General features: G+C 38.6%; 1 protein-coding gene across 17 annotated transcripts in view; it reads right to left on the reverse strand.

The window, feature by feature from the left end:
* The window catches only part of MPDZ (multiple PDZ domain crumbs cell polarity complex component), a 134,224-nt gene that overhangs the window by 81,304 nt on the left and 39,160 nt on the right, over positions 1-13,760 (reverse strand). For 16 of the 17 annotated variants that reach the window (XM_073345394.1, XM_073345400.1, XM_073345411.1 and 13 more), the window contains exons 11-16: positions 13,306-13,501; positions 11,793-11,882; positions 8,978-9,057; positions 7,001-7,147; positions 5,299-5,463; positions 2,060-2,248 (exon numbers count right to left, since the gene is read on the reverse strand). In XM_073345394.1, the coding sequence (XP_073201495.1) occupies positions 2,060-2,248; positions 5,299-5,463; positions 7,001-7,147; positions 8,978-9,057; positions 11,793-11,882; positions 13,306-13,501 (867 nt within the window). The remainder of the gene's footprint in view (positions 1-2,059; positions 2,249-5,298; positions 5,464-7,000; positions 7,148-8,977; positions 9,058-11,792; positions 11,883-13,305; positions 13,502-13,760) is intronic. The other variant, XM_073345403.1, reaches the window with a different exon arrangement.

Consider the following 13,760-nt stretch of genomic DNA (forward strand, 5'->3'; position numbering starts at 1 on the left):
GTGTGGCAAATAATTACATGCCAGCAATTAAAACAAACACCTTCCACAGTAACAACATCTCTCCAGCCCTCAACCTTCTACATGCTCAAAGGCCTGGGGATAAAGGCTTGGAAGGTTAATACATCTGGGCTCTGATGGACCAAAGGGTTTATTTAGAGACTCCTTGCAGCTCGTAGTACGTGATCTCACTCAGTCATGAAGGGACTTTATAATAAGAGAGGATCCCTTATATGTACATGAGACAGACATTTTAATAGGGATCGACACATACCATTGTAAGGTAAGTTTATAAAGCACTTTATAAACAATGTAATACAAAAAGAGTAAAGTTTGCTTTTAACACTTAAAAAATATAATCCCCACTCCCTGACACACACATTTTAATTAAACATACTGTGATCAAAGACCAAGAACTGGAACTTAATCTCTATAACAAATTCTACCGTATCAGAGTTACATACGTTTGCATAATATGGCACAGAAACTCACAAGGACCATAGTTAGAACATCAGACGTTAATTTTTCACAATATGTTACTTTCATTCCACTGTGCAAGCACAGTAGGATATTACATAATACAGTATAAGCTTTATTAATTCTAAAAGCTTAGTGACTAAAGCCCTAAATTACATAGTGGTACCTAGATCAACACATTTAGCAATTTCAACTTAGATACAGTGGCAACTTTCCTTGCCAATATATTAAGTATTGGAAAAGATGCTAGTTTAGCACTGCAAGCTGTACAACTGAAAATATGGAAATAAGTGACTCGAGAGTTAATATGAAGAAATGACAAGATCCCCGAAAACCCATGGGAATTAGTATGATGTAATAAGGTAGGATCCATGAAACTGGTTAACAATACAGTATAATCAGCGTCTTACAGAGTGTAATGCAAGTAGCATCTCTCTGGAGACATTACTTGAGTGGGCAGTAGCCCTCACAACTTCATCCAAGAACATTTACAACATCATCTGAGATGGGACTGCATTTTACCTGTGTCACACTGAATAGCCTCTCCCCTTTCAAGGAATCTGCTTACAGTTATCAACATTAGGGTTGCTAACTTTCTGACCAAATACAACCGAACACCCTTGCCCTGCCCCTTCTCCGAGGCCTCACCCTGTTCACTGCATTCCCCCCCCTTCCTCTGTCACTCCCTCTCCCCCACCCTTACTCACTCATTCATTTTCAGCAGGAGTGGGAGGGAAAAACCACTCATGCTTATGTAACTGTAACTATAGTCAAAATTAAGAATTAACTGAAAATTTGCTAGAAATAAAGATAAAACTTCCTCCAAATATAAAATATACTGTAAATTTAGCTCATCATTCATATTTCTGAGAGAAAAAAGCATAAATATTGTGAATGACTTTTCCATCTTATACATGAGAACAGTGAATCAATTTCATGAAATCTCCAAGAACTGATAGAGATAAATATGAAATATGTTCACAGTAAATATCAAAATGTTCACAAGAACTGTACATTTCTCTGATAATCTCCAGAATTCAGAATATTCAACTATTACTAGACAATGTAACCTTTATTACATTCCTTAATTGCTCACTACATAAAGAAATACCGTGGAGGGGTATTTTCAAAAGATCCACCCTCTAGCCAACCCATAAGAAATGAAGTGTGGGCATAATTTGCAACTGCAGTTGAGCTCTGGATGCAAACCAGAACACTTGTGCCTCTCAGTACTTAACTGCAGATGCAAATCACATGGTTAGAACCCCTGAATTGTGTGCGCAACTCATTGCACTCAAAGAATAGGAAGAAGCGCCTTTTAAAAACCTAGCCCTCTATGTGAATATTTATTTATTTGGGCTGGATTGATACTCTGTGCTCTTAATATAATAAAAGGAATGAAGAATATAGTTAATGAGATGTCTGAGTAAGACCCAGGAGGAGTATGAACATTTTTATTACCTGCTTACTCTAACATATGAGAATATTGTCTGGTTTGCATTCACCTCGCATATAATGGATGGGATCTACGTTCAATAAAAAATATTTTACCTTCTTCTGCTGAAATAAGGAATATAGATGTTACCTGGTAGTCTAATATGCTAAAGCCAAGTCCCATGCTCCCTTTCTCCAGCTCAACATGTTGTATTTCTGTTTCCCACATTGCCAAAGGAGATCCTTGCACCTCGTCGATATTCTGACCTACATCAGCCATTTCCAAGCCAGTACCCTCTGTCTCTGAGGAGCCAATGACTTCATCAAGGTCTACATGAGACTGGAAAGACAAAGAAAACCCACCAACCCCATAATATTAATGTGGCACATGTCAAATTTCATGAATTACCAGTACCCAAGTGATGCACACCAAAATGGAGATAAAAGCTCAGAGGTTATATTCCATTTTATCTGAGGGTGCTGAGTATCTAGGAAGTGTAACAAACAAAAGTACATAATAAATCTAATACAGAAGGATTAAACATCATTGCTCAAGTGTTTTAATATCAAAGTTATACTTTTAAAGAACAGGGTTCATGCTTGTCATAAAACATGCAAACCCACAGGAAATTGCACTCCCGACATGGGGTATTGTGCATTCAAATAGATTCTTGCATGCAGAATTAATCATTCTCTCTAGCTATCTACATGTTTATACTACATCTATCATCTCAGACTCTTAGAAAAATGTATAGTTCACATCTGCAATCTGCTCCCTGTCTAACTGATTTAATAATATTGACAGAAGAGCACAGAAGCAACAGTATTCATTCCTTTAGTGGAATACAGATGCTTAGCAGTGAGGAGACACATTTTGCTCCATACGCCATATAAGCACAGAATTCAAAATTCATGGTGGATCTCCCTCTACAGAAACTGCCATACACTACTCCAACATACTTAACATACAGATATGCTAAGTGGGTAAAGTTTGCAAACATCGTTTCTGAGGTAATGAATTATGCCTTAACCCACATTCTACCACTGTGGTGTACACAATCAAAAGAAGATGCCACAGTTATGTGGCTATAATGTGCAATACCAGCTGTCTGACTAAGAATGATACCAAATGCAATGGCATCTCAACAGGAGCAAGGCATTCAGATGTAGTACTGAGAGCACTGACAAGAAGTTACTCACATTGTGCAGTAACGAGGGTTCTTTGAGATGTGTCACCCTATGGGTGCTCCCCTGAGGTGCGCTTGCATCCCTGCACTGCTGATTGGAGAAGTTCGGTATCAGTGTCTGTTAGGCCTGTACATGCGCTGTCCCTCCTCGTGCTGTGCCACGAAGACAGACAGCGCACGGGAGGTAACCCCACTCAGTTCCACCTCCACCACAGAGTCATTGACAAGAGCTCTGAAGCAGAGGGGAGGGGGTGGGTTGTGGAGGACCCATAGGGACACACTGTGATGGTTAGAAACCTCTGTCTAATTTCAAGCCTAAACTTGTTGACATCCAGTTTATATCATTTGTTCTTGTGTCAACACTGGTGCTTAACTCAAATAACTCCTCTCCCTCTTTGGTAATTATCTCTCTGATGTATTTACAGAGAGCAAATCACATCTCCCCTCAGCCTTCAACTGATTAGGCTAAACAAGCCAAGCTCCTCTCATAAGCTAAGTTTTCCATTACTCTGATCATCCCAGTGGCCCTTCTCTGCACCTGATCCAGTTTGAATTCATCTTTCTAAAACATGGGAGGCCAGAATTGCACACAGTTTTCCAGATGAGGTCTCATTAGCGCCTTGTTTAATGGTACTAACACCTCCCTGTCTCTACTGGAAATATCTTGCCTGATGCATGCTAAGATGGCATTAGCCTATTTCATGGCCACATCACATTGCTGGCTAATAGTCATCCTGTGATTGACCAATGCATCTAGGTCTTTCTCCTCCTCAGTCACTTCCAACTGACACATCCTCAGCTTATAACAACAAGAATTTTGTTAGTCCCTAAGTGCATGACCTTGCACTTAGCACTATTAAATTTTATCCCATTTTTATTACTCCAGTTTTTAAGATCCTCCAGATCTTGTATGATATTTTGGTCCTCTTCCATATTGGTTATACCCCAACTTTGGGTCATCTGTGAATTTTATTAGCATAGTCCTCCTTTTTGTGCCAAGGTCATGAATGAAAATGTTAAATAAGATTGGTCCCAAGACCAGTCCCGGAGGAACTCCACTAGTTAACTCCCTTCAGCCTGACAGTTCATCTTTCAATATGACCCATTGTAGTCTCCCCTTTGACCAGTTCCTTATCTACCTTTCAATTCCCATATTAATCCCCATCTTCTCCAATTTAACTAATAATTTCACATGTGGAACCAAATCAAATACCTTACAGAAATTCAGGCAGATTAGATCGATTGCATTTCCTTTGACTAAAAAAAAGTTATCATCTCAAAGAAGGAGATCAGGTTCGTCTGGCACGATCTACCTTTTCTAAAAACCACACCATAATTACTGCTTACATCTATGTCTTAACTACTTTCTTTTGTTCCAAGACCTTGCATACAACTGAGATCAAACTAACAGGCCTGTAGTTCCATGGATCTTTTCCCACTTTCTTAAAAATAGGTTCTATACTAGCAATTCTCCAGTCATAGGGTACAACCCCTGAATTTACAAATTCACTAAAAAAATCCTTGCTATGGAGTTTCTCAGACCTTGATTCTGGAATTTTTCCTCCACCAGGAATCAAATGGAGATTATGTCCATTTCTCTTAGGGCACGATTAAGGGTATGATTCTGTCATGGAGGCTGCGGATTCCATGAGTTTCTGGGACCTCTGTGACTTCTTCTGTGGTGGCCAGCCTCAGGGCCGCCAGAGCAGCTGGCCAGCGATTGGCCCAGGGCCAGAGCAGCAGCTCCAGGACTGAAGCAACAGCCATGGTTGGGTCAACATCCCCCCCACACACTCAGGGCAGGAGTAGTGGCAGGACTAGAACAGCTGCTGGAGGTCAAGCCCTGGCAGCGCTCCAACTGTTAGTTTCCCCCACGCTATTTTTTTAGTAAAAGTCACAGAGAGGTTGTGGGCTTCTGTGAATTTTTGTTTATTGCCCACGACCTGTCTCTGACTTTTACTGAAAACACCCGTAACAAAATCTTAACCTTAGGCATGATGCAAGGCAATCACTTCTTTTGCATTAATCGGAGCTGGTGAGTTGGTATATGGTTTGAGGGAAAGTTTGAACTTTTCCATCACTAATTTAAAACCATAATGGTCTTTCAAATCTTTGTACATGAAATCTTGTTGGTTTATAATAAGGTACATTTTAAAATAAAAATAAATAAATGAGGTGCTACTTTTTAAGTTTACAGCAGTACCTTTTCTGTGAGCTGAACCTCCGAGAGGGTCAGATTGTCCAACTCTGACTGACTGACAGGGGGAGCAATGGGACGGCAGCAGACCATTGTCACCTTGATAGGCAGCTCTTTTAAAATATTTACCACATCCTTGTGATTTTCCCCAAGCAAAGATATTTCATTCACCTGGGGAAAAACAGAACAAAACACATTCAGCAGAAATACAAAGAATAAAAATGAGAATAAACTTGTTAGCATGGATTTACAGATTCTATGGCCAGAAAGGACTACTCTGATCATCTAGACTGACCTCATACATAACAGAGATCATAAAACATTCCTGAAATATCAGTTGAACTAGAAATACTCTTTTAGAAAAGCACGCAAACGTGATTTTAAAATTGCCAGTGATGGAGAACTCACCCCAATCCTTGGTAGATTGTTCCAATGGTTTGTGAATCTGGCCCTTTTTAAAGCAAGCAAGCAGGGGGAAGCAGGTGAAGGAGGCAGAGAGAGAGGGCGAGAGAGACACGCACGACCACTTGTACTTAAGCTACTACTAATTTATAGTTACGTAATCAATAATTCTTTATCCATCAGGATGAAGTCTAACATAGAATTCTCTCCCTTCCCCCCCATGTTGGACACAACACTTCTTGAGTTAGGAAACTCACCTATAATATGTAGAAATAGCAAGGATGTTTTAATATGTCATTCAGTTTGAAGTTCCCCATGATCACACAGCTTTTCTTCCTATACAGGTAGGCCCCTAAGGAGCCAGTCATCCTGTTCCCTAGAGTGATTTAGCGGTCTGTGGCAAGACTCAGTTAGTACCCCATGTGCTTTATCTCTTAGAACACTGATCCATAAGCATTCAAAATCATTTTCTTCTGAGTTGTCAGTGACTCAAACAGGTAATGCCATTTTTGACACAGAGTGTCATTCCGCTACCCCTTTTGCTTACTCAATCCCTCCTAAATAGGTTATAAACATTGATTTTAATATTCTAGTCAAGCAAATCATCCCACCAGGTTTCAGTAATACCAGCTAGATTGAATTGATGCACACAGATGAGCAATTCTGATTCCTCTTGTTTGTTACCCAAGCTCCCAGCATCAGTCTACAGCCAATTAAAGAATTTCTTCTCTCACTTCCTTTGGTTTTTTGATTTGTGCACAAATAAATCAATATAGGACCCAATCCTGCTTCTACGAAAGTCCATTGAGCAGGCTCAGATCCAAAATAAGTTTTAAACTGAATAGTCAAAAGTGGGTAATGAGTTTGGTCATTTCATAAAAAAACATGTATTCACATCACAAACCACCATAAATTTTAGCTTGAATGGGACTATTCTCTGAAGAGAGCCGTCCAGGAAAGGAAAAGAAAAGACAGACCAGGTAAAGACTGAACAACATTATCAGAGCTAGGTAGGAACAGTAACATTATGTATGGACCAAGATGAATCTTATTGTTCTCTTGCCTTCATGAAAACCAAACTTACACCAATTTTTTAAAATTACGTTTTGACTAAATCCAAAATTTTTGTACACTTCTTGACCCATTACATACTGTACCTTTGAAAATTCAACTAGTAGCTGCTCATTTTTTTATTATTTAATTTAATTTAAAGAACTGTGTGTTATAAGAGATGTGAGAAATTAGGCCATCTTTTCAGGACCTTGCTATATAAAGGAGCAAAGATAAAGTGGGAATTCTCCCTTACTTCCAGGAGTTCATCTCCACTGAACAACTTGCCACATCGTCCAACTGGCCCTTCTGGTAAAACAGATCGGATGAAATGATGTCCCACGGCAGCTTCCAAGCTTATCCCTAACCCGCTGCTTTCACTAAATTTGTTAACTTCAGCCACCTAAAAAGATTGAGAAAGAGAGAGTTATTTTTCAGTCAAATTCACACACAAAGAAGCAGTAGTTTTAGAAGGGAAATATAAGACTTGCCAGATATATTCTGCTTTTAAATTACAAGTTCACTCATTTGAAAGAGCATCTTTGCTCATTCGTTTTACATCAAACACAAGATGGAATCACAACAGATGCTGAAAGGAAGCAGCCAGCTGTAACTTCCCATTCTACTTAGAGGACTACAACTGCTGGTAGCAAAGACTACCCTATAGATAAAAGGTATCCAGGGGGAACTCCAAACAAATGGAATGAAGGCTAAAATCAAAGGGCTCAATCCAGCAGAAATTATGCAGCTGCAAAGGCTATTACAGTTTTTTTTAAAAGGAATGTCTTCTATGCTTGCAGTGTTGTTGTAGCTGTGTTGGTCCCAGGATATGAGAGACAGAGAGAAGACGGGTGAGGTAATATCTTTTATTGAACCAACTTATGCTGTTGAAGAGACAAGCTTTCGGGCTCCACAGAGCTTTCCCCAAACCCAAAGGACAACTCTTTGGAGCTTGAAAGCTGGTTCAATAAAATATATTTCCTCATCCGCCTTGTCTCTCTCAGGTCTTCTACACAACAGACATGGATTCACAATTAGCTGTTCCACACAGACACTTCCCTACCGGAGCTCTCAAGCAGAGTGTGGCTGCACGTGGGATGCCACACAAGTCTGTAAAATGAAATTTACTATGTTTGTAGATTGCCAGCTCTACTAGTCAGTGAATAGGGGTGGAGAGATTGGAGCCATGGCCCTACCTCCCACTGCCCTGCATGCTCCTTTAGGGTGCTGCATATTTCCAGGGAGTACAGAGGAGAAAAGGCTTTGTAATTTCCTGAGCACAGAAACTGAAATTTTGCCTACCCCTACACTGCCCGCACAAGAGCTGAGGCTCTTTCCACCTAAATTCAGTACATACCGGTACTATTTTCACAATTGCATATACAAATAGTGGAACTGCTTGTACTAATGGACTGTTACATAAGTACCTGGTCATTATCACACAAAATTACCCCTTTAGCTTGTACACATGCAGTCACTGTACATAAAAATTAGATTGCAATAGCGCACACGTTTTAGAGTGTATACTTGTGGGCGTGCACTTTTGAAAAATCAATCCCGTCATTGAGTGTGTTTTCATTGTTTATTATAAATGCCTCATGCAGTAGTTTGATCATTATACCAATCAAAACAATTCACTCATTACATAGAGTTGATGGAAGGTCCTAAGTAGAGTTGAGTGAATATGATTGTTCACTTCAGTGACTGATCAAAAATCTGAAACAAATATGGTTCGTTTTGAACCAAAACTGTATATTTTCATTTTTTCTTACCAACATGAAAACCTTTTATTCAGGTTGAACAAAATATCTGGAATGCTGATTTGAAATGATATGTTCAAAATGAAATGACGTTTCATTTCCAAAATACTGTTTTGAAATGAAGTGTAAAAGGGTTTGTTCAATATATCAAAGCATTTTGACACTTCCGAATTTTTATTTTGCATTTGGCCAAAATTATTCACTAAATTTGTGAATTGTTTTAGCACCCAAAAAATCCATCGTAAATTTGCTCAGAAGCCTGCGCTTATTTTTTTGCTTGTCTGGCTTACTGCATAAAAATGTATTTAGGAGAAAAATTACATCTTTACATTCAGCACTTAAAATGAAAAAACCACACATTTCATGAGTCAGTAGTTTAAAATGCACACACAAAAATGGAAAATTGAATGCAGTAAACGTTATAGGTAAGCACTATAAAGAACATTTAATAGTAATAATTAGGGTTTACATACCACTATCTCATAATTTGTACCCATAATCCTCTGCCATTTATTCTGCAATAGTGCTTCTCCTGTGGAAGTTAGCTGGAAACCTAGAAGTTGTATTGAGATTACTACAATGAAAACCTGACAATCTTATTTCTATAGTGAGTAAAGTACCTGGACTGTGGCAAGACTTGCACACTATTCCATAATACTGAAAATACTATCATACATTATTTAAAAGTGCAACATACGTTTCCTCCCCAGTTTTAGATTTAGCATACAGGAACATTAACAATTTTAACGTGGAAAAAGGGTTGGAAATACGGTTTGCTCCATTACAGCTTTAGAATTCCACCTGCAGCACACAAACATTTTGTCTATATAATATACTTTTCAAATTATTTTTAATACTACTTATACTATTTGTTTCTATCGCTACCCTTAGTAATATATTCAAACATTACACACTTGCAGAGTGAAGCGCTCACACTAAAATTCCTTTAGAAAAACATCTTTTTAGCTTACTTTTGGGTCTCTCTCTTTTTTATATTTAATACTAGCCCAAATAGCCTTCAACCCCTACTAACCCTTATTCCATTCAGTGCTGTGTATGCTTCAAGGAGCTTCTTTCAATTCCTTTCTTCCAAAAAATGCAGTCCTCACTTATCTGACTTTCCTGAATAACTAAGACCCTGGGGGTCTCTCTGGTTACCTTCTACTGTGCCATCCCCATTTCTATTAATGGAGAAACTGCAAGTACCTTCTACCTTTTTATAACATAACCCACTTCTTTGAACTGTGAGGTAAAGATTGTAACAGTGGTAGCTCTAAATGCTTTTACCTATTACACTGATGTACACTTTCAGTTTAATAAAAATCATATTATATCATAGGTAGGTCTAAATTATACTATTGCATGCTGATGTAAAATGAAAACTGGTAACAGTAAGATACAGTATAAAGCTTTAAATATATGCTTTTCCCAAACACATGAAGTCCAAACAAAAAGCTAGAAGTATAGGTCAGAAAAAGTCATAAGGATGACTCCTGGGGCCAAATATTCAAAAGTGCCTCAATCCAACCTCAAAATGTGGAGGGACAAGTTAGAAGCATGCCCCAAATGTATGAGTCTCTCTCTCTCATACACACACACACAGCATGTGTGCCAGTTCGATGTTTAGATACCTAAGGTGCTGATACTACAAACTGCTCCTTGTGAGCAGGCCCCTGTGTGAATGTTGAGCAGCTTATATGACAAGAGTCTAAGTACCCAATTCACACACATGAATCTGAGTTTTCAAGCCTTCAGAATTGGGAGCACACATTTAGAGGCCGCTTTTGAAACTGTGGTCCCTAGAGGGCAGTGGAAGAATGAAATCCCGAAGTCAAATTTTCTTCATAAAAAGAGAAAAAACATACATCAGAGGTCATGGGAACAACAAAGGCTTTATTAGAAAAGAAGTGGGGGGGAGAGAAGAGAAGAATGCTGTGAGAAACAATCGTGCTAGGCAAGGCAGTAAACTCCAGTCACTCTAACATAATATGAAGTTTATATGCAACTGAAAACTACAAAGAAATAGCAGGTCTCTATTGTTCATTTTTTCTCATTTAAATTGATTCAATTCTAGAAAGGGAAACAACAGTGTTTAGATAAAAGAGCTAACAGATACAGACATGGAGAGTCGGATTCTCATGATGATACTGACACAAACCAATGAGAACCAAGAATGACCAAGCAAAAGCCACAATATCAAAGCTACAAAGATTGATTTGTTAGTACAATACTAAGAACAAATTCTCCAAACATGGGTGCTAATGACAGGCTCATGTCAAAATCCCAGCTTTAGTTGCCTAACAGAGCTAGGTTCTCAACTCTCACCAACTTTCAATGGGAACTGGCTCTCTAATTCCCTCAGGCTACTTTTAAAATCCCAGCTCTAGTCTATATTTAGGTACTTAAATAAAAAAATAAGGCCATTTATTTAGATGTCCACTGGTACTCAAGTTTGAAATATTTTCCCAAGATCAGAAGACTCAGTTGGGAACGAAGCATCTGAGTGGAACCTCTTAAAAATAAATAAATGAATACATTTGATCATCTATCTAGAATGACGGAAAGCAGCTGACAGAGAACTCAGAAAAATAGTAAATTAATTTAGAGAACTAGCTGGGATGGCATTTTTCAGCTGCTCTCTAGGTATGGAATGTACAGAACATTTATATGCCAATCAAGAAACTGTAAGAGCACGGTATTAGATAATATATCCTTCCATAGCACATCAATGAGACGTAGCAGCTCAAGAGACAGGAGGAATGGAAGATAGAAAATAAGAATTTCAGGAAAGAGAACAGGAAAGTCACAGTGTTCCAATGAGCAAGAAGTGTCTCAATTTCAAATACTATCAGAGAATAGAGACCACCAAAATAAAGGCAGTTTAGGAGATATATCACAAAGAAGTCTATCACAAGAATTACAAGTGTTGGATGGTCACAGAGGATTGGAATGAAAATGCTTAACATGGAAAATAAAAAATTTAATGAGTAAGACCAACTGGAATTAGTTTACTAAACTAAAAGGATATTTGCCAAAGCAAAACTGCTCACATTTCGCCTTAAACACTGAGATATACATCTTAGTCTTAACTATATACAATTACACTCAATGACAATACTTGCTTTCATACAACCAGATTTTGGAAACTCTCTTCTGGGTTTGGTTACTTCCATTGTCCACCTGTATAATCTGAAACATGTACTGGGGAACCTGTACAAAATGACTGCTTTTTATGTAAGCACATACCAGTGCATTTCCACAGGAAAAATGCTATTGAATATTAAGAACCTGATTCTTGTTGTTTACTGTCCTCTCCAATGTGTACCACACCAGCACTGCACGGCAGTGGTGGAGATCCCTGCTCTCTTTCACACTGTTCTGGAAAAGAAGAAGAAGATCCTCAGCCATTCTATGCATTTTAATGCTCATCAAGATCTCTGTCATGCCATCCTGTAAGGTGCTAAGTGACAAAGCTACTTGGGTCTCAATGCCTTGTAGGGTCTGGCTCTGTACTGCAGTGTTGAAGAAATGGTTGCAGGATGTGGTGCATTTAAAAAGAAGTTTTGTTTTCTTTTAAATGTTGTGTTTTATGACAAGTTTTCAGGAAGAAAGAAAGAAAGAAAGAAAGAAAGAAAGAAAGAAAGAAAGAAAGAAAGAAAGAAAGAAAGAAAGAAAGAAAGAAAGAAAGAAAGAAAGAAAGATGCTAGATCCATTATTGTTATTTGGAGGTATAACGACATGATTGCTGGATACTGAGGAAATGCAACTCTCATTAACATTCATCTACCAATTCTTATTTTTCTGTCAAGGTGCTGACATTGACCTATAATGTCACATATCCTTTTGGCCCTGGCAAATCAAGATTTGCTGAACTGCAGTCACCAGGTTTGGACATCTCTGGGCAGTAAGCACATTATCTTCGAAGGAGGGCCCTTGGCCATGCAATTTATTTTCTTTATGGCTTCAGCTGAGTCTGAGGAGTGCTAACCTTCAAGACACAGTGGAAAGGGATTCTATTCTTTCAAGATTTTACATGAAGGGAATGATTATATTTTAACTTGTGAGTTGGGATCTATTTCTGTACACAATAATCAATGAATTAAATGAGTTTTTTTAAGAATTCTTTACATACATACAGAGCCTATATGATGGGAGCACTGTATCATCTAAAATATTAACAAATTACTGGCCATACACATACATCTCAAGAAGTGAATACATGATATAATGTTAGGTGCTTCCAGTAAAACCTTGCTAATCTGCATTTCAGTCACTGGCATGCCTTACATTTCACAAGGTCTTCTGACCTGGGTACACCTAATATACCTGAAGCACTGTCCAAGACAAGTCATCAATTGTTCAGGATGTGCCCATTCTCTCCCCACACACCACTCCCCTTTTATACCCTGTGCCCATATACCCTGGAGATTTACCTCTGCTCACTGCAGAAGGTAAGTCTTTGCTAACCCTATTTGTCCTTGTATAGCTTCACTTACACTTGAGCCATGACACAACCTTGCATTCACTGCCTCAGATGATGCAAGGTCTTGAAAGACCAAAGCCTTAGTGCAAATTAGCAAAGACTAGTGCACAGATTTCAAAATCTGCTTCAGAAATGTAACGAATAATGCCACTTATTCTCAAAACTGATTAAACTTTACCGGGCTGAATTCATCCCTCGTGAAGCAGCACTGAACTCAATTGAGTTACACTAGGAATTAACTAGGCTCAACATTTCCAGTTCATACCCTGTGAAGAAAAATACTTCCAGCTACCCTACAGTAAAGCCAGTTTTAATTACCTTTGGCTGTGCCATTATCCACAGTTTGGAAAATTAAGTCCTTTTCAACAGCAGCAGTGAAGTCCTCATGGGGCTGAATATGATTTTCCTGCTTAAGCCCTCTTCTGATCAAAGTGAGTCGAACCATTTGTCCTGTGTGCCGCAAAACCTCTACAGCTTGTTGGTTAGTAAAACCCTGAAGATTTGTTCCATCCACCTGAAGGATTAAACATCTTATTAACCAGCAAGCCACTACATGGATAAAATATTCAAAAAAAAAATCACATTTTTCTCCAAGGCAAAATAAAATGCCCAGGGCACTACTTCTTTAATCTGAGCACAAAACAAACAGGGTCAGAGGAAAAAAAAAACCCCAATGCCACTGTGACCTTATCTATACCAGGCACTGTGCCTATAATAGCCCACTACTACTACTGCCGTAATAGCAATGGTGAAAGTTGACTCCCAATGGCAAC

This window comes from Lepidochelys kempii, chromosome 5, assembly GCF_965140265.1.
Source record: "Lepidochelys kempii isolate rLepKem1 chromosome 5, rLepKem1.hap2, whole genome shotgun sequence".
Classification (NCBI taxonomy): domain Eukaryota; kingdom Metazoa; phylum Chordata; order Testudines; family Cheloniidae; genus Lepidochelys; species Lepidochelys kempii.